Source organism: Erythrolamprus reginae, chromosome 8, assembly GCF_031021105.1.
Source record: "Erythrolamprus reginae isolate rEryReg1 chromosome 8, rEryReg1.hap1, whole genome shotgun sequence".
NCBI lineage: Eukaryota > Metazoa > Chordata > Lepidosauria > Squamata > Dipsadidae > Erythrolamprus > Erythrolamprus reginae.
Genome location: NC_091957.1, coordinates 21,959,871 through 21,982,706, shown reverse-complemented (window position 1 = coordinate 21,982,706; position 22,836 = coordinate 21,959,871). Strand labels below are relative to the sequence as shown.

Below are 22,836 nucleotides of genomic sequence, written 5' to 3'. Positions count from 1 at the left end.
TTTAAAAAAAAATACCCCAATGTACATCATAATAACAAATAAACAAATACAAAATTCAAAACCCAGTACAAAGCAAGCATACAACCATCCTTCATTCATACTACTGAGCCGGGGCAGGATGCCCTCCCTCACAACAACGGAGCCCCATCGAGGTTTCTTCTCTCCCCACAGCACCCCCGTCCACTCTGGTCCCCAAGCCCCCCCCCCCTTTTTCCCACCCACCCCCTCTTCCATCGGCGTAATGTGATTACAGGGCTGGAAAGCCGCTAAAGTTCATTAGACGTGCACCCGCCGTGGCTTAATGGGGACAGATCGCTCATTACGGGCCAGAGCCTGCCCGCGCACAGAGAGAAAGCGCCAGCCGAGCGGGTTTCCCCCCCCTCCGCCGGCGTTAATTGCCTCCTGACATGGCCATCCACCATCCAATCCCCCCCTCCAGCCCCATTAATAACCATGGGCAGCCGCGTCTCCCCCCCCCACACAACACCCAGCGGCCTCATCAGCCGGTAAATTAGACGAATGCGCTGGTGGTGGTGTCGCCTCTCCCTGCAGACGAGCCATTGATCAAATCTGGCAGGCGGGAGGGTGAAACGTCCTCCCCCCCTCTTTCTGGGAAACAAGAGTGGGGAGGGGTCTGGGATGGAGGTCCTTGACCCCCCTGACCTCTTTTCTCCCGAAGTAGCCAAGCCCAGCTCTGCACTTGGGTTTTTTTTATTAACAGCGCCAAGAAGAAAAAGAAACCGATGTTGGGTATTTTATGAAGCCGGTTAGAAACACAGAAGATTGTCGGCAGAAAAAGACCTCCTGGTCCATCTAGTCTGCCCTTATACTATTTCCAGTATTTTATCTTAGGATGGATCTATCTTTATCCCAGGCATGTTTCAATTCAGTTTCTTTCTTTCTTTCTTTCTTTCTTTCTTTCTTTCTTTCTTTCTTTCATTGAAATATAGAAGACTGATGGCAGAAAAAGACCTCCTGGTCCATCTAGTCTGCCCTTATGCTATTTCTTGTATTTTATTTTAGGATGGATATATGTTTATCTTGGGCATGTTTAAATTCAGTGACTGTGGATTTACCAACAACGTCTGCTGGAAGTTTGTTCCAAGCATCTACTACTCTTTCAGTCAAATAACATTTTCTCACGTGGCTTCTGATCTTTCCCCCAACTAACCTCAGATTGTGCCCCCTTGTTCTTGTGCTCACTTTCCTATAAAAACACTTCCCTCCTGAACCTTATTTAACCCTTTCACATATTTAAATGTCTCGATCGTGTCCCCTCCCTTTCCCTTCTGTCCTCCAGACTATACAGATTGAGTTTTATGCTTAAGACCTTTCACCATTTTTGTAGCCCGTCTTTGGACCTGTTCAATTTGATCAATATCTTTTTGTAGGTGAGGTCTAAGTTCTCACTGTGCCTAAGCCGTGATTTATTTCGAGCATTGCCTTGGTGGAAGGGCTGGTCTTTTTGCACAAAGCAGTAAAAAAAAAAACCCAGCCATAAGCTGGGAAACTACAAAGAAAAACGACATGATTTTGGATGGGTGTGAGGGAATTTCATTTTTCTTTCTTTTTGTTTTGCAAAAATGTTGCCTCCAGAGTTTGCATGTATACATAGAAACATAGAAACATAGAAGTCAGACGGCAGAAAAAGACCTCATGGTCCATCTAGTCTGCCCTTATACTATTTTCTGTATTTTATCTTAGGATGGATATATGTTTATCCCAGGCATGTTTAAATTCAGTTACTGTGGATTTATCTACCACGTCTCCTGGAAGTTTGTTCCAAGGATCTACTACTCTTGCAGTAAAATAATATTTTCTCATGTTGCTTTTGATCTTTCCCCCAACTAACTTCAGATTGTGTCCCCTTGTCCTTGTGTTCACTTTCCTATTAAAAACACTTCCCTCCTGGACCTTATTTAACCCTTTAATATATTTAAATGTTTCGATCATGTCCCCTCCCTCTTTTCCTTCTGTCCTCCAGACTATACAGATGGAGTTCATGAAGTCTTTCCTGATACGTTTTATGCTTAAGACCTTCCACCATTCTTGTAGCCCGTCTTTGGACCCGTTCAATTTTGTCAATATCTATGGATTATAGATGTGTGTGTGTGTATACACACACACACACACACACACATATGTGGATGTTGAGACTCTAGAAAGAGTGCAGAGAAGAGCCACAAAGAGGATTAGGGGACTGGAGGCTAAAACACATGAAGAACGGTTGCAGGAACTGGGCATGGCTAGTTGGATGAAAAAAAGGACCAGGGGAGACAGGATAGCAGTTTTCCAATTTCCCAGGGTTTGGAAACCAAGCCAAATCTTGTGGCAGGGTGTTCCAAAGGCACACCTTTGGGAATGACTTTAACTCTCCCACTCCCCCCCCCCCATTTTTCTACTTTAACAATGAGCTGAGATGATGCAGTGGATAGAGTGCAGTACTGCAGGCTGCTAAAGCTGACAGCTAGATCTGCAGGTCAGCAGTTCAAATCTCACCACCGGCTCAAGGTGGACTCAGCCTTCCATCCTTCCGAGGTGGGTCAAATGAGGACCCAGATTGTTGGGGGGGGGGGGGGCAATAGGCTGGCTCTGTTAAAAAAAAGTGCTATTGCTAACATGTTGTAAGCCACCCTGAGTCTAAGGAGAAGAGCGGCATAAGAAAATTGAATACATAAATAAAATAAATAAATAAACCCCCAACTTCCAACACCAGTAGAGAAAAAACACTGCTCCATCTACTCTCCTCAAAAACCTAGTATCCTTGGCCAAGGGGAGGATGATGGGAGTTACAATCCAAGGCATCTTTCCATCTTCCTTTCCCCACACTTAATTGGCCTGAAAAAAATGAGGTTTTAACTGTGGGGGCAGGGGGGCAAAGCACCCCGATGTCTTGACTGGGGTTCAGCTGCTAAAGGTGAGCCCATCTGTTTCCTACGATATTGGACGTCTCTCGAGGGAATGCCCGATGCTGCCACCCTGCTTCTCCCAGGCCAACCTCTTCCTCCGAGATTAGAGCTGCTATAAAACGCTAATGAGCGCTTAACTATGGCAATATTTAATTAAAAAGAAGGAGAAGGAGAAGGGGGGAGAAGGGGGCCGTGAGCTGCTGCTAATTAACAGAAAATTGGTAATTTCCTAGCTATTAACGGCTTATTTTCCACTCATCTGAGCACAGGCAGGGAAGCACAGCCACGGCGCAAATAGGTTGAGCACAATCTCGGGCTTATCGAGAGGAGCACACGCACACGCGGTTTGCAAAATTGGGGCAGTCTGTGACTTTCTTTTTTTGCACGAGCCCAACTGCCCTACGGGGTAGAGAACAATACATCAATGGAAGGATAGAAGAGAAATAGACTGGAATGGAATGAAAATGGGAATAAGAATAGAAACGGAATGGAATGGGAATAGAGTGAATAGAATAGAATAGAATAACAGATTTAGAAGGGACCTTGGAGGTCTTCTAGTCCAACCGCCTGTTTAGGCAGGAAACCCTGCACCACTTCAGACAAATGGTTATCCAATCTGTTCTTAAAAACTTCCAGTGTTGGAGCATTCACAACTTCTGGTGGCAAGCCGTTCCACTGATTCAATTGTTCTAACTGTCAGGAAATCCCTCCTTCGTTCTAAGCTGCTTCTCTCCTTGTTTAGTTTCCACCCATTGCTTCTTGTTCTATCCTCGGGTGCTTTGGGGAATAGGTTGATTACCCTTCATAGAATAGAAGAGAAGAGAATAGGGTAGGGTAGGAAAGGTGAAGAGAGGAGAGTAGGGTGGGGTAGGAGAGGAGGAGGAGGAGACTAAGAAGGAGGAGGAAATAAGGAAGGAGAAGAGAATGGAAGAGAAGAGAAAACAAGAGAAGAGAAGAGAGGGACCTTAGAAGTCTTCTAGCCCAACCCCCTGGTTAGACAGTAAACCCTACACTACTTCAGACAGATGGTTATCCAACCTCTTCTTAAAAACGTCCAATGTTGGGGCATTCACAACTTCTGGTGGCAAGCTCTTCCACAGATTAATTGTTCTGACTGTCAGGAAATTCCTCCTCAGTTCTAAGTTGCTTCTTTCCTGGTTTAGTTTCCACCCATTGCTTCTTGTTCTACCCTCAGGGGCTTTGCAGAATAGCTTCTTCTTTCTGGCAGCCCCTCAAATATCGGGACACTGTTATCATGTCACCCCCTAGTCCTACGATGGCGAACCGATGGCATGTGTGCCACAGATGGCATGCAGAGCCATATCTGAGGGCACATGAGGCATTCCCTTATTTCAGCTCCAGCGCACATGTGTGTGCTGACCAGCTGATTTTTGGCCTTCCTGATTGGGGGGGGCTGTTTTCACCCTCCCCAGGCTTCAGGAAAGCCTCTGGCCCAGTGGTTCTCAACCTGGGGGTCAGGATCCCTTTGGGGGGGGTGTCAAACGACCGTTTCACAGGGGGCACCTAAGACAAATTTCCCATGGTGTTAGGAACTAAAGCTTCTATTCTGACGCCTCGGAACATATTTTTACAATCCGACCAATCAGGCGTTTCCAGTGGGGGCGTTCCTCTGACCTTCCTGCCAATCTGCTTCAAGCTCTGTTGGGAGAATTGGCGCTCGACTTATGGTTGGGGGCCCCCACAACACGAGGAACTGCATTAAGGGGTCGAGACATTAGAAAGGTTGAGAACCACGGCTCTAGAGCCTGTGGATGGCGAAAAATGGACACAACAGACCTAGGGGAAATTCGGAAGCGAGGTTTTCCTGAAGCCGGGAAAGGTAGCTAAATAGGACGGCATAGCGCTGGAGGGGTTAGGCGGGCCCACCCAAAGGTTGCTACTACCGATTCACCAGAATTGGTCTGAACACGATTGTCCCAAAGATGCTCTTTTGGAAACTTATTTTTCCAAAAAGCACTTTTTTGGGAAAAGAAGGTGAGTTCCAGATTCGGTTTGGAACCGTGACTAGCCTTACGGCCCTTAAAACAGAAGTGAAGTTTCTGAACCTCATGAATCTTTTAAATTTTGGAAAATCCAAGGAAGCCACACCACCTACCGAGAACACTGATTTTTTTAAAAAGTAAATTAAGAGATTTAAATGATGTTCCCGCCTCCCAATTCCCCAGAGGCAAAGCGACATCCGAGGCCTGAATTGGGCTCCGACCACCCCAAGGATGGACGGCCTCGAGGTAGAGAAAGGAAGATTTCCAGATGTGACAGCAGCTTTTTTTCTTTCCTGCACCAAGGAAGGCTCTGCGCCAGAAGCCATCATCGCCCACGTCGACATCTCCCCTCCTGGGAAAACCCATCTTGGCTGAGAGTTTGATCGCTTCCTTCCCAAGAAAAGAAGGAGGGGGGGAAGCCCACGGTGCAGCGAGGCACATCCAGGTTGGCTGTTGGAAGAATACGGGAACAACGTACGTGGCAGGCTCCCGCCGTGAACGGAAGTCAAAGCAAAAGAAAAACCCAGCAGGATTTTAGTTTTGGACAGAGATTCTCTCCCTCTCCCTCACACACAAAAATCACGACAAAAGAGACAGCGAATGAATCAGGGATGGAGAATACCACCTCAATTAATCCTTCAAAAATCTGTTGGAAAGGGTGGGAGGAAAGCTTAATCTATCTATCCGACTGTCTATTTCTCTATCACCCATCCATCCACCTACCCACCTATTTACCTATTGTCTGCTGCCTATCTCTGCCTGTCTATCTGTCTATCTTTCTCTATCTATTTTTCTATCTTTCTATTTTTCTATCCATCTATCTATAGATAGATGGATATCTTTCTATCTATCTATTCTTTCTTTCTATCCATGTTCTATTTTTCTTTCTCTATAGCTATATATATCTATTTTTCTATCTACCTACTTACCTACCTACCTATTTAATCTATCTATCTATCTATCTATCTATCTATCTATCTATCTATCTATCTATCCCCATCTTTCTCTATTTATCATTTATTTACCTATCATCTGTCATATCTATCTACATATCTATCTCCGAGTTCTCAGAGAGGGGGGGGGGGCAAACAAATCTAATTAATAATAATAATAATAACAACTACATATAACTACATATAACTATCTACGTATCTATCTACACAACTATCAAACTACGTATTTATCAACCTATCAACCTATAATTTATTTACCTATTATCTATCTGTCATATCTATTTATTTGTCTGTCTACTTATCTATCTAACTCCCTTTTATTTACCTATCATCTGTCATATCTGTTTGTCTGTCTATCTATTTATCTGTGTCTCATATCTATATTCATCCGTCCATCTCATATGTAGGTATATACCGTTTCCCAAAAAATAAGACATCCCCCAAAAATAAGCCCAATCGGGCTTTTGAGTGCCTGGCAATAAGTAAGGCCAAACGTTTATTTCAGGGTTCAAAAAACATATAAGACAGGGTCTTATTTTCAGGGAAACATGGGAGAGAGAGAGAGAGATGAGAGATGAGAGATATGTTGTTACTGTTATTTTGTTCACTGTCCAAACTCGATTGCTGAAATGTGCACCCGGACAGACTGAAAAAGGACATTTTAAAAAATTGATTGATACCTACAATGCAGCGATTGTATAAAGCTGCCCCAACAATCAATCAAATTTATTACACTCATTGTTTCCAAATGGTGCCTCTGTATGATATGATAAATTTGCCAAACTTGAAAAAAGTCACTTTAAAAAAAAGAGGTTAAAGATGTATTTTTTCAGAGAAGATTAATAGGGGAACTTTACTAATGTTGACTATCTCTTCAGCTGATGGCTGGTTGACATTTGAGGCTACTTATGTCCCTAAAAGTGATTACTTAATTCGGTTGTTATTCTTTCCTTAATCGGTTTCTTACCGTGAAAGTGTCATCATTTATTTACAGTGGATGTAAATGATCACAATAACAATAAATTGTATTCTTTAGCGTTAACAGCAGGGGACTCAGCCAATTGAATAAATGAGTGAGTGAAAATCTCAGCAGTGCTCTCAACTCAAAAAGATCTCACATCCAATTTTCCTGGTCAATGTTGTAAATTTGTGCTTTTAAAATGAACTTTTCCTTGGGCTTAAAACGGATTCTCTCACGAGACAGATACTCAGATCCCCTGAGCTGCATTTTCTTTTAAAAAAATTTTGTTTCCTGGAAAACTGTTTTAAGAAAGGATGTGTGGGAGAGAGAGAGAGAAGACTAGATGATCACCAAGGACCCTTCTAACTCTTGTTATTATATTAAAGGCACTTCTTCCACTTTTAAATTACAGTGGTACCTCTACTTAAGAACTTAATTCGTTCCGTGACCAGGTTCTTAAGTAGAAAAGTTTGTAAGTAGAAGCAATTTTTCCCATAGGAATCAATGCAAAAGCAAATAATGCATGCAAACCCATTAGGAACGAAATAAGTTAGTGGAGGGTCAGAGATCGACCTCTAGGTTTCTCCCTTGTAGGGTGCCTCAGGGGTCGGTCCTCTCCCCCTTGCTATTTAATATCTACATGAAACCGCTGGGTGAGATCATCCAGGGGCAAGGGGTGAGGTATCATCAATACGCTGATGATACCCAGCTGTACATCTCCACCCCATGTCCAGTCAATGAAGCAGTGGAAGTGATGTGCCGGTGCCTTGCGGCTGTTGGGACCTGGATGGGTGTCAACAGACTCAAACTCAACCCGGATAAGATGGAGTGGCTGTGGGTTTTGCCTCCCAAGGACAATTCCATCTGTCCTTCCATTACCCTAGGGTGGGGAATTACTGACCCCCTCAGAGAGGGTCCGCAACTTGGGCGTCCTTCTCGATTCACACCCTACATTAGAGAACCATCTTTCAGCTGTGGCGAGGGGGATGTTTGCCCAGGTTTGCCTGGTGCACCAGTTGCAGTCCTACCTGGACCGGGAGTCACTGCCCTCATCACCTCGAGGCTCGACTACTGTAACGCTCTCTACATGGGGCTACCTTTGAAGAGTGTTTGGAAACTTCAGATCGTGCAGAATTCAGCTGCAAGAGCAATCATGGGCTTTCCCAGGTATGCCCATGTCACACCAACAATCCGCAGTCTGCATTGGTTGCCGATCAGTTTCCGGTCACAATTCAAAGTGTTGGTTATGACCTATAAAGCCCTTCATGGCATCGGACCAGAATATCTCCCAGACCGCCTTCTGCCGCACGAATCCCAGTAAACGGTTAGGTCCCACAGAGCTGGCCTTCTCCGGGTCCCGTCGATGAAACAATGCCGTCTGGCAGGACCCAGGGGAAGAGCCTTCTCTGTGGCGGCCCCGACCATCTGGAACCAACTCCCCCCAGATTGCCTTAGGATTGCCCCCACCCTCCTTGCCTTTCGCAAACTCCTTAAAACCCAGCTATGCCGTCAGGCATGGGGAAATTGATTCCCCTGGGCCGTTTCCGCTTTACGTATTGTTTGTATGAGATGTATGATTGTTTTTTATATTAAGGGTTTTAAATTGTTTTTAACTATTGGATTTGTACTGTTTTGTTGTTGTGAGCCGCTCCGAATCTTCGGAGAGGGGCAGCATTCAAATCAAATCAAATCAAATCAAATCAAATCAAATCAAATCAAATAAAAAAATACTCAAAATTTAGGTGGGGGGAGGAGGAGGAGGAAGAGGAGGAGGACAGTTGCTACCAAAGGAAGGTAGTGAGGTGAGGGGAATAAAAAAAATCCAAAACTTTAAGGCTTAAAAAAAAAAAGAGGGGCTCTGAGGAGCACGCGCCTCCCATACACCCAGTGCGAGGCTGCCTCCCATATACTGCGCCAGAGAGAGAAACCCAGGGGGAATGGCAGGAAACTGGACAGGCCTTCGTGCCGTTCTCAAATTTCCTGGGACATTTTTCCGGGCTCGGGTTCTTAAGTAGAAAATGGTTCTTAAGAAGAGCAAAAAAATCTTGAACACTCGGTTCTTATCTAGAAAAGTCCTTAAGTAGAGGCGTTCTTAAGTAGAGGTCCCACTGTATTTTAAAATTCTATCTCGGAGGGGCTTCAAACTTGGCAACTTTTTAAGACTTGCCACAATGTGATATTCCTCCAATAGTTCTCGGAGAGGGGCGGCATAAAAGTCCAATAAATAAATAATTATTATTATTTATTATTTATTAATTGGCCTTTTATGGCGCACCTCTCCAAGGCCTTATTGGAGGAATATCACATTGAGTATTCAACCAGTTTGGGTGAACCAGCAGCAGTGCCCACCCACCCTGGCTCTATGTCGTCCTATTTAGCCACCGTTTCAAGCCATGCACAGGTTTGCAAACCCTGCACAGGGAAGGCACATGCACGACCAAAGCACACACTCTCACATTTTCGGAGCTAGGCGAAGCGGTAGGGAAATCAGATGAATCCTACCGCTGATTTATGGGACTTCACTCCAGAATTCAAGGCCGGCTGGGAAATGCTGGGAGTTGAAGTCCACAAGTTTCCAGGTTTTTCGTGGTAAGGAAGGAGGAGGAGGAGCCTATTCTCAATGTACGGGCGCGCAGTGCTGCCAAAAGGCAGGAATGGTTCCCCAGAAGGAGGTCTGATTTGGAGTAAGGCTTGGGGCTAACTGGCCCCTCCCCTAGCCCATTTAAAGGATGATGATGAAGGAGCCAATTTACAGGAAACAACTTCATTCTTATTCCTTTTGTATCCTGATTCGAGAAAGGTCTGATCATTCTCTCTTGCCCTCTCCCTTGGCATTTTTCCTGTGAATTGCTGCTGTTATCTCCAAGATAGTTTTACTCAGAATTGAGTTATTATTTCATGGACTCCTGCTGGCTGTTAATGAAGTTGGATTAACAGCCGGTGTTCAGAAAAGACTGCTTTAAGCTGTATTTCTGTTTGATGATTACTAAGAAAGCTCATTAATAGTCCTTAAAATAGTAAAATTTTGTACAGACTTGGTGTGTGCTGCGTTCTTTGTGGTCTGTAGCTGGGCCAGAACAGAAGCTAGAAAGTTTTTGTGAAGTTTGTGAGTTAAGGGCAGAGCAATGTGCGAGACTTCCTCCTACCTTTGCGAGAGAAGACATCAGAGGTCTCGTCTTCTGAACTGCTCTCCATCTCAAAGAGGTCCTTAAATTCCCTCTTCTCCTCCTCTTTCTTTTCGTTCGGCTTCTTGCGTTTAATTTCTGGTAAGTTTAGATCTTCCATCTACAGCCGGACCACAAGGAAGAAGAAAAGATTATTTAAAAGAAAACCCACCGAACATCCTTCCTCCGGTCTTGAATCAGCCGAGTTACATCCAAGACCGCCTTCTGCCGCATGAGTCCCAGCGACTGGTTAGGTCTCACAGGGTCAGCCTTCTCCAGGTCTACTCTGAATTACAGTGGTGCCTCTACTTACGAACTTAATTCCTTCCATGACCAGGTTCTTAAGTAAAAAAAGTTTGTAAGAAGAATCAATTTTTCCCATAGGAATCAATGTAAAAGCCAATAATGTGTGCGATCGGGGAAACCACAGGGAGGGTGGAGGCCCTGTTTCCTCCCAGGAGATTCCTAGAGAGGCCCCACAGAGGCTTCTCCCTGCCTTTTCCGGCCCTGTTTCCTCCCAGGAGATTTCTAGAGAGGCCCCACAGAGGCTTCTCCCCGCCTTTTCTGGCCCTGTTTCATCCCAGGACATTCCTAGAGAGGCCCCACAGAGGTTCCTCCCTGCCTTTTCCAGCCCTGTTTCCTCCCAGGAGATTCCTAGAGAGGCCCTACGGAGGCTTCTCCCCGCCTTTTCCGGCCTGTTCCCTCCCAGGAGATTCCTAGAGAAGCCCCACAGAGGCTTCTCCCCACCTTTTCTGGCCGTTTCCTCCCAGGAGATTCCTAGAGAGGCCCCACGGAGGCTTCTCCCCGCCTTTTCCGGCCTGTTCCCTCCCAGGAGATTCCTAGAGAGGCCCCACGGAGGCTTCTCCCTGCCTTTTCCGGTTACAGTTTCGGAGGGTCGGGTTTGTAAGTGGAAAATGGTTCTTCAAAAGTGGCAAAAAAATCTTGAACACCCGGTTCTTATCTAGAAAAGTTCGTAAGTAGAGGCGTTTGTAAGTGGAGGCACTACTATATAGCTAAATGAAAAAATATTGGGGGGAATTTCAAAAATAGGAAGGACAATGCTGCTTTGATTGCAATCATTGTGTGGCCAAACCTGTGCTAAAAGGGTTATTGGTGCCTAAAACCCTGACAAATTTAATTAAACGGAAAGTAGCAATTGCATCCATTGTGCCAGGTTCTCAAGATGGCTTAAATTTGGAAAGAATTTTGGGCTCCTACCCGTTCTTTGCCAGTAATTTCAAGCTGGATTTCCTTCTCCCTCAGCTTCTTCCAAGTCACGTAGTAAGTCCTTAGCGGAGTTCCTTCTGCTTTTACGGCTTTTTCCCATCGCTCCTGTCAAAAGAAAATTGGCCAGAGACATATAAGGAGGACATCAATCAAGCGTTTCCTAGAACGTTCATAAAACCACCCACATTTTCCGCTTCGGGTGCAAATGTCGGCGTGGGGGAGGGGGACTTTGGGTCTCTCTAGATTTTTTTTATTCCAGGTTCTGAAAATTGCAAACGTCAAATGGCAAAAAACCGAGTTGTGCATTCAAAACGGGTTTCGGAGGGAAAAATTTGCTGCAGGAACTTTTTTGAGAGCAAAAAAACCAGAAATGGCATCTAATAATATAAATTTTATCTAATTAGAACAATTAATCAGTGGAGTCTATTCTAATAGAATATATTCTATTCTTTCTTCGTTGTATTCTATTCTAATCTAGCCTAGTCAAGGAGAGAAGCAATTTAGAACTAAGGAAGAATTTTCTCAGAGTGAGAAAAATTAACCAGTGGAACAGCTTGCCACCAGAAGCATGGAAACATAGAAGATTGACAGCAGGAAGAGACCTCATGGTCCATCTAGTCTGCCCTTCTACTATTTCCTGTATTTTATCTTAGGATGGATATAGGTTTATCCCGGGCATCTTTAAATTCAATTACTGTGGATTTACCAACCACGTCTGCTGGAAGTTTGTTCCAGGCATCTACTATTCCTTCAGTAAAACATTTTCTCACGTTGCTTCTGATCTTTCCCCTAACAAACCTCAGACTGTGCCCCCTTGTTCTTAGTGCTCACTTTCCTATTAAAAACACTTCCCTCCTGAACCTTATTTAACCCTTTAACCTATTTAAATGTTTCGATCATGTCCTCTCTTTCCCTTCTGTCCTCCAGACTATACAGATGGAGTTCATGAAGTCTTTCCTGATAAGTTACATGCTTCAGACCTTCCTACCATTTTTGTAGCCTGTCTTTGGACCTGTTCAATTTTATCAATATCTTTTTGTAGGTGAGGTCTCCAGAACTGAACACAAATAATAATACAAATTTGATCTAATTAATCAGTGGAGTCTATTCTAATAGGATCTATTCTATTCTATTCTTCATTCTAGTCTATTCTAATCTAGTGTGATCTAGTCAAGGAGAGAAGCAATTCAGAACTAAGGAAGAATTTTCTCATAGTGGGAAAAATTAACCAGTGGAACAGCTTGCCTCCAGAAGTTGTGAATGCTCCAACACTGGAAATTTTTAAGAAGAGGTTGGATAACGATTGGTCTGAAGTGGTGTAGGGTTTCTTGCCTAAGCAGGGGGTTGGACTAGAGGACCTCCCGGGTCCCTTCCAACTCTGTTGTTATTTTGTTGTTGTTGAATATTTCACTCATTCAGATCTAGGATGTGTTATTTGTGTGCTCCCTTTATTTTTTTGAGCCGTGTATTTTAAATGTTAAGATTTCTCGCCTATTTTGTATTTGTTTTGTTGTGATGCGCCCTGACTCTCAGGAGAAGGGCGGCAAAAGAAATCTAATAAATAAAAATAAATCAAATAATAAATAAATAAGTAAAAGCAGGTGCTTCTTTTGGATGGGAAACCTTCAGAAAAGGAGGAAAGAGGAGACTCACCACCGCCTCCCGATCCGAGACGCCGAAGGAAGCTTTCTGGCGCTTGGCCGTGATGAACGCGGAATTCTCCTGCACTTTTTCCAAGAGCTGGCGGATGGTTTTGCAATAGTTGGCAATCTTGCAATCTTTCAGAAAGGATTTCAGCTGGAGGAGGAGGAGGAGGAGGAGGAGAGGCGGAAGAGGGCGACCGGAAAGAAACAAGACAGCAAAGAATTCCATGAATGGTTCTCGGGTTTGGGTTTTTTTTTTAAAAGTCTGACTTGCATAGTTCTCTATCCTCGTGTTTAGATCTGGCTGGCTAAGCATGCAAACATCAGGACCCAAGGAGGAAAAAAAATATCAGGAAGCTGTTGATGGGAGTCTTGGCAAAACTATTGGCTGGAATGGACGTAGAAAGCCTGGCTGACCGAGACAGATCTTCCTACGGCCCTGCAGAAAAAAACAACTGCTGCCAACCTGCCTTCCACTGAGGACCTGTAGACTGCACGAGTCAAAAAGAGGGCAGTGGAAATATTTACTGACCCCTCGCATCCTGGACATAAACTGTTTCAATTCCTACCCTCAAAACGTCACTACAGAGCACTGCACACCAAGACACAAGGACAGTTTTTTCCCGAATGCCATCACTCTGCTAAACAAATAATTCCCTCAACACTGTTGAACTTTTTACTAAGTCTGCACTTCTATTTCCACTAGTTTTTTCTCATCATTCCTATCATCCTTTCCCTCCCACTTAGGACTGCATGACTGTAACTTGTTGCTTGTATCCTAAGATTTTGATTAATATTGATTGTTTCTTCATTGCTTATTTGACCCCTATGACAATCATTAAGTGTTGTACCACATGATTCTTGACAAATCTATATTTTCTTTGATGTACCCTGAGAGCATCTGCATCAAAGACAAATTCCTTGTGTGTCCAATCACACTTGGCCAATAAAGAATTCCTATTCTATTCCATTCTGATCTATTCCTATTCTATTCTTCTATTCTACTCTATTCTTCTATTCTACTCTATTCTATTCTAATTTCCATTCTATTCCATTCCATTCCGTTCGGTTCTGTTCTATTCTATTCCATTCCATTCTTTCCATTCCATTCTATTCCATTCATCGACTTTTGCGGCCAGTAATAGCTGTTCCTGACAATCAAAGATCCCATTTTATGTCTTAGCCTAACCCAGTGTTTCTCAAATGTTTTCAGTAAGCCCCCCCCCCCCCAGGAGGAAGTAAACATTTCACACACACACCCAACTCTCCACCAGGATAATTGTTTGAAATATTCAGCACATTTTTGCTGAAGAAACTCAAGCGGCTTATCAGTGTGATCGGGCTGTAATGTGTTTAAGTGACGCCTTAATTTATTTGGCTTCACGTGGTCCAATGCCAACACTTTTAAGACACAGTAAACATAGCAGTCTTTCCTCGTCTCCCACCATAGTCACAGTGAAGTCAAGCGCTACATACGGCTTTGTCATATTTCCTTGTCTGAGCTTTTGGGAGACTTACATTTGTCTCATGATCTCCATCTCTCTCCTCCTTTCTTTTCATCCCTGTTCAATATATTTTCATGGTGTCTCTTAAGGGTTTGTTATCTGCACGTCATATCTTCTACTCTGTGCTGTGTGCACAGTGTTCAGTGCAAAAAAAACCCCTACTCCCTGCGGCAAAAAAAGCATATTCCCTGGGGTCACGCCCCCCCCCCTCCGGCTAGCCCCACTATTTGGGAAACCACTGGCCTAACCCCAAAAGGAACTGATGGGGCCAATTGCTTGGTTGGAAGTCCAGCTGAGAGCCAAGTTACTTTTACCTGGTTAATCTGCTTTAATTTGTGCCAGGAAAAAGAGACAGCAAATGAGTTTATGGGCAGGCGGGAAAGAAGGAAGGAAAAAAGAATGAGAGAGAGAGAGGAAAGGAGGAAGGAGAGAAGAAATAGGAAGGAGGGAAGAAGAGACAAAAGGAGGAAGGAGAAAGGAGGAGGAGGAGAAAGAAAGGAGGGAAGGGCCAAAGAAAGAGAAGAAAAAACAAAGGAAGGAAGGAAAAAGGAGAAGAGAAGGTGATAAGGAGGGAAGAAGAGAGAAAAGGAAGTATGGAAGGAGAAAGGACAGAAGAGATAGGAAGGAGGGAAGAGAGAAAAGGAAAGAAGGAAGGAAGGAGAAAGGAGGAGAGAAGAAAAGAGATAGGAAGGAGGGAAGAAGAGAAAAGGAAGGAAGGGAAGGTAGGAAGGAGAAAGGAGGGAAGAAAATAGAAAGGAAGAAGGGAAGAAGAGAGAGAAGGAAGGAAGGAGAAAGGAGGGTAGAAGAAGAGATAGGAAGGAGGGAAGGAAGGAAGAAGAGAGAAGGAAGGGAGGAACAAAGGAAGGGAGAAGAAAAGAGATAGGAAGGAGGGAAGAAGAGAGAGAAGGAAGGAAGGAGCTAAAGAAAGTGAAATAAAACAAGTGAGGGAGAAGACAGTCCAATTTCACAAATATATCACCTTTAAACAGTGGCTGAAAGATGCTATTTTGTTCGAGCGTGCCCTTTGCTAGGTCTAACCAGCTCTGGACCACACTCCCCACCCTTAGCGGGTCTGATCCTGCTTCCAAGGTCACCTATTCTACCTGCCTGCTTTGAAGACAAAGAGCATCCCAACCTGAAGCCTTCATTGCCAGTTTTCCAAAAATCAGCATCGTCTCTGAACGTTTTCTGGAGGCCAATTCTGAGTCCCTGCGGCACCTCTGAAATGGGGGGGGGGGGGGAGATTAGTCCCACCACTTGACCCCCCCAGGAACTGGGAACGGAGGGAGCACACAAATCCTTTGGCAAAACCTTTTCACCCAGCTCTTTACGTGTGGGTGTGTCTGCGTGAAAAACCTCCGTGGCTGCTCACTTGACCTCGGACCTCCCCCCTTGATTGATGGTGGCTTTCAATCCCCCCCTCCAATGCTAAGGACCGCTGAAATATCACCCTCCCCCCCACCCTCCTTAAAAGGCCTGGAAGAAGAAGAACAATCCCCCACCCACCCGCCCCAATCTGCCCATTCAACATCCTTCTGTCCCCAAATAAAAGCGGCGACGTGTTAAAAAGAGCAGGAGGGACAGAGGGACGCGCCTCCAAGCCCTTCGGCCCACCGCTTCTCTTTTCATAAACGCAGGCTTCCTTTCAGCGCACGGCCTCCAGAAGAACACAAGGGGAGTTATTCACGCTGGGCGCCCGGTAGGAAGCGGGGCGGCGTGACACAGCTAGAAAAGGGGGGGGGGGGGACCCAGCTGCCAGCCCGCTTCCTGCGTTAATAATCCGGCTCTAGGGGGGGCAGACCCCCGACTGACACAATTAAAACTGGGCTGCCACTCCCGGCGGCGGTAATCTTGGGAAGGGCTGGGGTTCCTGGATCGCAGCCCCTGCTGACCTCCGCTACGGGGGTGGTCCATCATTAGCCAGGCTGGGGAGGGGGGGTGGAATGGAGGGAAGCCCACCCTGAGGCTGGGAAGCCAGGCAGGAGTGAGCCAAGGGGAGGGGTGTTCCCAGATACCCCCCTCCAGCTGAGGGAAGGCCTGCCATCTTTGGTGCTATTGGTGCACTCTCCAACGCCGTCCCGGGAGTTTGCGTCAGCGCGAGATTTCGCTTCTGCTCATGTGCAGAAAGCAAAATGTTTGTGGGAAGACAATCCGCAAGCGAGATTTTTTAACCGATGTTTTTGCTTCCGCGCATGCATAGAAGCAAAAAATCAGCGAAAACTGCCAAACTCTCGTTCTTGTGCAGGGGCGCACAGCTGCGCACGCATCTCCAAAATCGCTACCGGAATGGAGCGGTATAGCAGGCTTTCAAAGCTGCAACTGTGAAGAAAAAAAAGGGCTCTGGAAGCAGCCCTTAGGCAGGGCAACAGGGTGGAAATCATGGATAGAAAACGAATATGCGCAAAAGTTAAGCTAGAATGGGGAAGAAAATGGGAGAATAAAAGGTGGTAGACCCAGGTGACAAAATTAGATTGGAGGAGGCAGCATCAAATATACTAGAATAAAGATGATAGATAGATAGATAGATAGATAGATAGATAGATAGATAGATAGAAGATAGATAGAGATAGATGATAGATAGATAGATGATAGATAGATAGATAGATAGATGATAGATGAGATAGATAGATAGATAGATGATAGATAGATAGATAGATAGATTAGAGACAGAGATAGATAGAGAGAGAGACAGAGACAGAGAGACAGATATATATTTATTTATTTATTTATTTCTCTCTGTGTCTCTCTGTCTGTGTCTCTCTCTCTATCTCTCTATCTATCTCTGTCTCTATCTAGAGAGAGGGAAAGCACACAGATAACACCGGTCTACAGAAAATATTGTTTTGTAATCATCGCAGTTGACCATGTACTTTTCCGAATCATGTTTTTGTTCTGATTTCAAAAATGTTAATCCTTTTTCTGTAGCAGGTATAGTTTCCACATAGCAGCAGCATCATTATATAAGGCAGTGTTTCCCAACCGGTGTGCCGCGAGACATGGTCAGGTGTGCCGCGAAGAAATAGGCTCAGCTTCTGGTCTCGCAACTTTTTGCGAAGAGCAAAAAGTTGTGAGACCGGAAGCTGAGCTTCCTTCTTTGCGCCTTCCAAGTTTTCCAGCAGCTGCAGCGCCCCGCCCGGCTGGAGCTTCCCTGGCGACGGCAGCAGGTGAGCTTTGGGACTTAGTAGGAGGGCATCGGCAGCGGGAGGGCGGCGCACAGCGGGAGGGGTGATGGCAGTGGCAGCGACAGTAGCCATGGGGCGGCGCCAGGGTGGTCAGCTGTGAGGCGGAGCTCCGGAATGGAGGCACCGACTGGCGGCGGCTGGACATGTTGCTGTAGCCGTGGGGCGGCGGCAGGGTGGTCCCTCTCTCTCTCCCTCTCTTGCTATCTCTTTCTCTCTCCGTTCTCCCCCTCTCTTTCTCTCAGCAGCGGCATTGGGCAGTAGCTGTGGGGCGACGTCAGGGTGATCAGCTGTGAGGCGGAGCTCTGGAACAGAGGCACCGACGGCGGCGGCTGGACATGCTGGAATTGCGTGGCTGGCACTTGCCTGCTGGCTGGGCCAGGACGGAGGCTCCAGCCCCACGTCCATGCCCAGCGCAACGCCTGAAATGTACGGCGTCTAGCAACACGTCTAGCCGCCGCCGTCTGTGCCTCCGTTCTGGAGCTCCGCCTCACAGCTGATCACCCTGCCGTCGCCCCACGGCTACTGCCCAATGCCGCTGCTGAGAGAAAGAGAGAGGGAGAGAGGGGGGAGAGAAAGAGACAGCAAGAGAGGGAAAGAGAGGAGAGAGGGAGAGGGGGGGAGAGAAAGAGAGAGAAAGAGATAGCAAGAGAGGGAGAGAGAGAAGGAGAGAGGGAGAGGGCGGAGAGAAAGAGATAGCAAGAGAGGGAGAGAGAGAAAGAGAGAGGGAGAGGGGGATAGAAAGAGAGAGAAAGAGATAGCAAGAGAGGGAGAGAGAGGAGGGAGGGAGAGAAAGAGATAGCAAGAGGGAGAGAGAGAGAGAGAGAGGGAGAGAGGGGGAAGAGAGAGAGAAAGAGATAGCAAGAGAGGGAGAGAGAGAAGGAGAGAGGGAGAGGGCGGAGAGAAAGAGATAGCAAGAGAGGGAGAGAGAGAAAGGGAGAGGGAGGGGGGAGAGAAAGAGATAGCAAGAGAGGGAGAGAGAGAGAGAGAAAGAGAGAAAGAGAGGGAGAGAAAGAGATAGCAAGAGAGGGAGAGAGAGAGGAGGGAGAGAGAGAAAGAGAGAGGGAGAGAGGGGGGATAGAAAGAGAGAGAAAGAGATAGCAAGAGAGGGAGAGAGAGGAGGGAGGGAGAGAAAGAGATAGCAAGAGGGAGAGAGAGAGGGAGAGAGGGGGAAGAGAGAGAGAAAGAGATAGCAAGAGAGGGAGAGGGGGGAGAGAAAGAGAGATAGCAAGAGAGAGAAAGAGAGAGGGAGAGAGGGGGGGAGAGAGAAAGAGAGAAAGACAGCAAGAGAGAGAGAAAGCAAGAGAGAGAGAGAAAGAGGGGGGAAGTAGGGTGAGAGAAAGACATAGAGGGAGGGAAGGAGGGAGAGAGAAGGCGGGCAAAAAAGAGAGGAAGGGAGAAACAAAGAGAGATGGAGAGAGGGGAGGAAAGAAAGAGGAAGGAAGGGAGAGAGAGAGAAATAGAGCGAAAGGGAGGAAGAGATATTTTTTTGTCCAAACTTTTTTTTAGGCCCCCCCCCCCCCCCCCCCCGCTCAATGTTCCCCAGGATTTTGTAAATGTGAATAATGTGCTGCGGCTCAAAAAAGGTTGGGAAACACTGATATAAGGTATAGGAAATATAGTGGCAACACTAAGAAAACAGTAACACATGTCCACCAAAAAAAATCTTTTTAGCCACACAGACTCCATTTACCTGAAGGACGGCAGGCAAGGCCAGTTCTGGGAAGCCAATGGTGTGAGATTGGCTGTGGAGATATTCTAAAGTCAGGTCATATAACTGTTCAATGAGACCATCCTGGGAAGGGAGAGAAGAGAAGAAGAAGGAAATCACTCAAAATTTGAATTGGGCTTCTGCAGGTCAACTTCCCACCTGGGGATAAGTGCAATTTATAACCCAACATCGAGTTTAATCAATGTTTGTTTGTTTCTTTCCAACTCGGCCACTTTAAGCAGCTGCCTGGGGAATTCCAAGCGCTGAAATCCACACTTCTTAAGGCGGCCAAGTTTCAAAAAACACACATTTAAAATGTGCTTAGGTCAATAAAAAGTTTGATTTATTCATAAAATAAAGGATATTTGAGCCGGGGTTTGGTTCCGAGGGCCATGCACAGTACAGTTGGTAACTCACCCCATGTCATTGGATGATCTCACCCAGCCGTTTCATGTAGATATTAAACAGCAAGGGGGAGAGGACCGACCCCAAGAAACCCCACAAGGGAAGGACCTAGGAGCTGACCTCTGACCCCCTGCCAACACCGACCGCGTCCGACTTACCCGGAAGGCCTTCTCCTGGAGGTTGGCATTGGAGAGCTTCAAGATGACAGCAAAGTTAATAGGCTTGGCACTCATTCGCCCGGGTTTCTTGTTGAAATCGACTTGTTGGAAAATCTGTGGAGAAATGAAAAGCCAATAGAATGGAAAGGTCATCTGAGTAGAATAGAATGGAATGGACATATTTATTTATTTATTTATTTAATTGGATTTGTATGCTCCCTCTCGGAAGACTTGAATAGAATAGAATAGAACAGAATAGAGAATAGAGTAGAATAGAATATTGGAATGAAGAATAGAATAGAATATAGAACAGAACAGAATAGAATAGAACAGAACGCGGAAATTAGAATAGAATAGAGAATAGAATAGAGTAGAATAGAAGAATAGAATAGAAAAAGAACAGAATAGAATAGATAATAGAATAGAATGGAAAATAGAATAGAGAATAGAATAGAATGGAAATTAGAATAGAATAGAGAAGAAACCAGAGAAGAGAAGAGAAGAATAGAATAGAGAACATAATAGAATGGAAATTAGAATAGAATAGAGAAGGGAAGGGAAGAGAAGAGAAGAATAGAATAGAATTCTTTATTGGCCAAGTGTGATTGGACACACAAGGAATTTGTCTTTGGTGCAGATGCTCTCAGTGTGCATAAAAGAAAATATAGATTTGTCAAGAATCATGAGGTACAAAACTTAATGATTGTTATAGGGGTCAAATAAGCAATCAGGAAACAATCAATATTAATAAAAATCTAAAGGATGCAAGGAACAAGTTACAGTCCTACAGTCATACATGGGAGGAGATGGGGGATAGGAATGATGAGAAAAAACTACGGTAGTAGTAATAGTAGAGCAGACTTAGTAAATGAGGCCCCGGATTCTTGGGGGCAATAGGCTGACTCTGTAAATCGCTTAGATAGGGCTGTAAGGCAGTGTGAAACATTATAGAGGTGTACAGTGATCCCCCGCTCGTTGCGAGGGTTCCGTTCCAGGACCCCCCCGCAACGAGCGGATTTTCGCGAAGTAGCGCTGCGGAAGTAAAAACACCATCTGCGCATGTGCAGATGGTGTTTTTACTCCCACAGCGCTAGCGAGGAGCCGAAGATTGGGGGCGGCGCGGCTGTTTGCCGCCGGCATGGAGGGCTTCCTAGCAGCCCCCCAAACCTGGGTTGGGGGTCCGGGGGGCGCTGGCTCTCGGCGCTTTTGAGCTGAGTCCGGGAGCGAATTCGCTCCCGGACTCAGCTCGAAAGCGCCGATAGCAAGCGGCAAGGAACGGCTTGTCTCGGCGCTTTTGAGCTGAGTCCGGGAGCGAATTCGCTCCCGGACTCAGCTCGAAAGCGCCGATAGCAAGCGGCAAGGAACGGCTTGTCTCGGCGCTTTCGAGCTGAGTCCGGGAGCGAATTCGCTCCCGGACTCAGCTCGAAAGCGCCCGATAGCAAGCGGCAAGGAACGGCTTGTCTCGGCGCTTTCGAGCTGAGTCCGGGAGCGAATTCGCTTCCGGACTCAGCTCAAAAGCGGCGAGAATGAACGGCGTGGGCGGGCGAAGGGCGGGCGGCAGCGAGGAGTTTGCGTGGGCGGTGGGGAAACTCCTCGCTGACGCCAGCAAGAGGGGGAAGACTCAGGGAAGCCGCCCAGCAGCTGATCTCCCGGTTGCCATCTACGCATGCGTGCCCCGGGCACGCATGCGTAGATGGTATTTTGACTTCCGGGTTGAAAAATAGCGAAGTACCCTGTTCGCAATGGTTGGGGACGCAATAAACGGGGGATCACTGTACTATTATTTCCTTCCTTCCTTCCTTCCTTCCTTCCAGTTGACTCAACTTTCTTTCTTTCTTTCTTTCCTCCCTCCCTCCCTCTCTTCTGGTTGACTCAACTTTCCATCCTTCTTTCTTGGTTTTTCTTCCTTTCTTCCCTTCTTTCCTTCCTTCCTTCCTTCCTTCAGGTTGACTCAGCTTTCCATTCTTCTGAGGTGGACAAAATGAGGACTCAGATTATTGGCGGCAATAGACTGACTCTGTAAACTGCTTAGAGAGGGCTGTAAAAGCACCGTGAAACAGTATAGAGGTTCCTTCCTTCCTTCCGGTTGACTCAACTTTCCATCCTTCTTTCTTCCTGTTTCTTTCATTCTTTCTTTCCTTCCTTCCTTCAGGTTGATTCAATTTTCCATCCTTCTTTCTTTTTCTTTCTTTCCTTCCTTCCTTCCAGTTGACTCAACTTTCCATCCTTCTTTCTTCCTTTTTTTCATTCTTTCCTTCCTTCTTTCAGGCTGACTCAACTTTCCATCCTTCTTTCCTTCCTTCCGGTTGACTCAACTTTCCATCTTTTTTTCTTTCCTGCCTTCCTTCCTCCCTCCCTCCCTTTCCTTCCTTCCCCCCTTCCTTCAGGTTGACTCAGCCTTCCATCCTTCCGAGGTGGACAAAATGAGGACCCGGATTAAGCACTGTGAAGCGGTATATGTCTACGGGCTATTGCTATTAATGCCACTTGCGCCTCACCCCCTAATGTACCGTTATCCAAATGCCAACTCTGCCCCCTCCTCCCAAATAGCAGCACAAAGCTGTGGACCCACCGATCGAGATATTAAAAATAAAAGGTGAACCATCCATGATATCCCCTCCGCCTCTTTGGGGGGAAACGTGCTTTCCTGCCCCACCGCCTTTCCCTTCACGCAGCCCGGTCTTTGCCAAAGAGCAGAGCCGCGATGCCGCGGGGGAGACGGGGAGGCGCCCGCTTCTCCGTGCCAAGAGAAGCATAAGCTGTCAAGGCACATCAACCGATTTCCTACTCATTCCCACTGACAGCAGCTTGGGGAATATCGGCACTCCGAGGGACCTCACAAGACGCCCGAGCTGTCATCGCGCTGGTGACAAAGCGAGGAGGGGAGGAAGCCGGAGCGGGAGGGGGTTACGGAGGGGGGGGAGGATGGCATTAAGTCGCTCTGGATGAGACGAACCGCCGTTCCAGCCGAGGGTGTGTTTTTTGCAAATTTGGAATAGAAGGAAATCTGTGACTACT

The 22,836-nt window shown here is 46.2% G+C and overlaps 1 protein-coding gene across 1 annotated transcript in view; it reads right to left on the bottom strand.

Annotated features, from left to right (window-relative positions):
• NOC2L (NOC2 like nucleolar associated transcriptional repressor) overlaps positions 1–22,836 on the bottom strand; it is a 64,337-nt gene that overhangs the window by 11,260 nt on the left and 30,241 nt on the right. The window contains 6 exon segments of the mRNA XM_070759246.1: positions 9,973–10,111; positions 11,209–11,322; positions 12,871–13,014; positions 19,238–19,339; positions 19,819–19,932; positions 22,617–22,670. Of these exon segments, the coding sequence (XP_070615347.1) occupies positions 9,973–10,111; positions 11,209–11,322; positions 12,871–13,014; positions 19,238–19,339; positions 19,819–19,932; positions 22,617–22,670 (667 nt within the window).